We start from the raw sequence: 1,452 nt of genomic DNA, 5'->3' as shown, positions 1-1,452 counted from the left end.
ATTCCTTCTTACGTGGCCTCGACGGTCCCAGGCTTCACCACCACCTCGATCTTGTATTTGGAGCCTGTGAGCAGCTTGATGGTCCGGGTCTGGCCGAACCGGCTCCCGTCCACCTTGAAGAACACGGGTCCGTCGTTGGGCTGGATCCGCAGGGAGATGGAGATGTTGATGATCGGGGGAACGTCGTCCATTGTCCCGGGTTTCTTGTTGTGGATGGGGTCGCTGTCTGGTCCCGTGTCGAGGGAGGGGGAAGCGGATGATGCGGTGATGCTGAGGAGGGACCAGTGTCAAGTTAGACGGAACGCGGCTTCCGGTTACATCTTTCAAAATAAAAGCGGATTGTTTTCATAATGGATCACTCCTATTATTCTTTCGATTTATCGATTGTTATGAAAATTTTCCAAAGCCTATTTCAGCTTCTTTGGTCAAAGCAATAATCCATAACTCAATCATATTGATTTTACCTTTTCATATTTTAACTGATTCATCTTCTCTCTGTTAATATTTATATTGTATTTTATATCGTTCAGTCAATTATTAAGTTGATTGACAGTAAATTTGTTATTTCATTAAATTCATCACTTCACTAATTTATTCATTTTACATGTGATGCTCCTCCTCCTCGTTTTTCTCTCATATTACAGTGAATTATATTTTTGTTGTTTCTGGAAACTGTTTCCCACTTTTATCTTGTTTTATAAACCAAACGATTCATTCATTACTTGAGAAGATGAGTACAGAAATAACAGGAGATAAAAACAATCATCATCATCAATCATCAGTCATCGTGTGGCGGTTCAAATCCTGCATCTGACGGCCCTTTACTGCCCGTCGTTCCCCCTCTCTGCCTCCCCAGTTCCTGTCTCTCTACTAAACTATCCAATAAAGGCATAAAAAAACAATCATTAGCTGCAGCTCTTGTGACGCATGGTGAAGTACATTTACTGAAGTAATATCAAAGTAAATGTACATGATGAGTACTGCTTCTTTTATCAGTTCATCACATGAAAAATCACAAATTGTAAAATATGATGTTTTCACCTGACGTCAGAAATAAACTCCTCCTCTCCAGAGGAAGAGTTTCTGCTTTTGATGTGTGTTTATCTTTACCAACAAATATATATGTGGAGCTTCTTCTAAAGTAAAGAGACTGGTGGTTGTGAACCTCATTATCTGGACGGACACAATAAGAGAAACAACTTCCTGTGTGATACACCTCGTCCTCCGCTCAGACCAGCTGCAGGTCACATCCTGTTTATACAGTCAGAGAAAATATCAGAGCCATTTGTCATAATTGTTGTGTGAAGTCTTGAGTAATGGCTAAGTGTTTTCTGAGGACCTTTGACCTTTGGCCACCAAAATGTAATGAGTTCATCCTCGAGTCCAGGTGAATGTTTGAGCCAGATTTGAAGATCTGAGACATCGTGTCCACGAGAATGAAACGAACGTATG

At 41.0% G+C, this 1,452-nt stretch overlaps 1 protein-coding gene across 1 annotated transcript in view; it reads right to left on the bottom strand.

Annotated features, from left to right (window-relative positions):
* The window catches only part of LOC111652640 (CB1 cannabinoid receptor-interacting protein 1-like), a 5,677-nt gene extending 5,258 nt beyond the window's left edge, over window positions 1-419 (bottom strand). The window contains exon 1 of the mRNA XM_023402972.2: window positions 13-419. Within this exon, the coding sequence (XP_023258740.1) occupies window positions 13-191 (179 nt within the window). The 5' untranslated portion in view covers window positions 192-419. The remainder of the gene's footprint in view (window positions 1-12) is intronic.
* Between the last annotated feature and the right edge of the window lie 1,033 nt (window positions 420-1,452).

This window comes from Seriola lalandi, unplaced genomic scaffold, assembly GCF_002814215.2.
Source record: "Seriola lalandi dorsalis isolate HSWRI2012SDOR001 ecotype SW California unplaced genomic scaffold, Sedor1 jcf7180002054046, whole genome shotgun sequence".
NCBI classification, from domain to species: Eukaryota; Metazoa; Chordata; class Actinopteri; order Carangiformes; family Carangidae; genus Seriola; species Seriola lalandi.
Note: the sequence above shows the minus strand (reverse complement) of the source record. Positions and strands in the feature narration are given on the sequence as shown.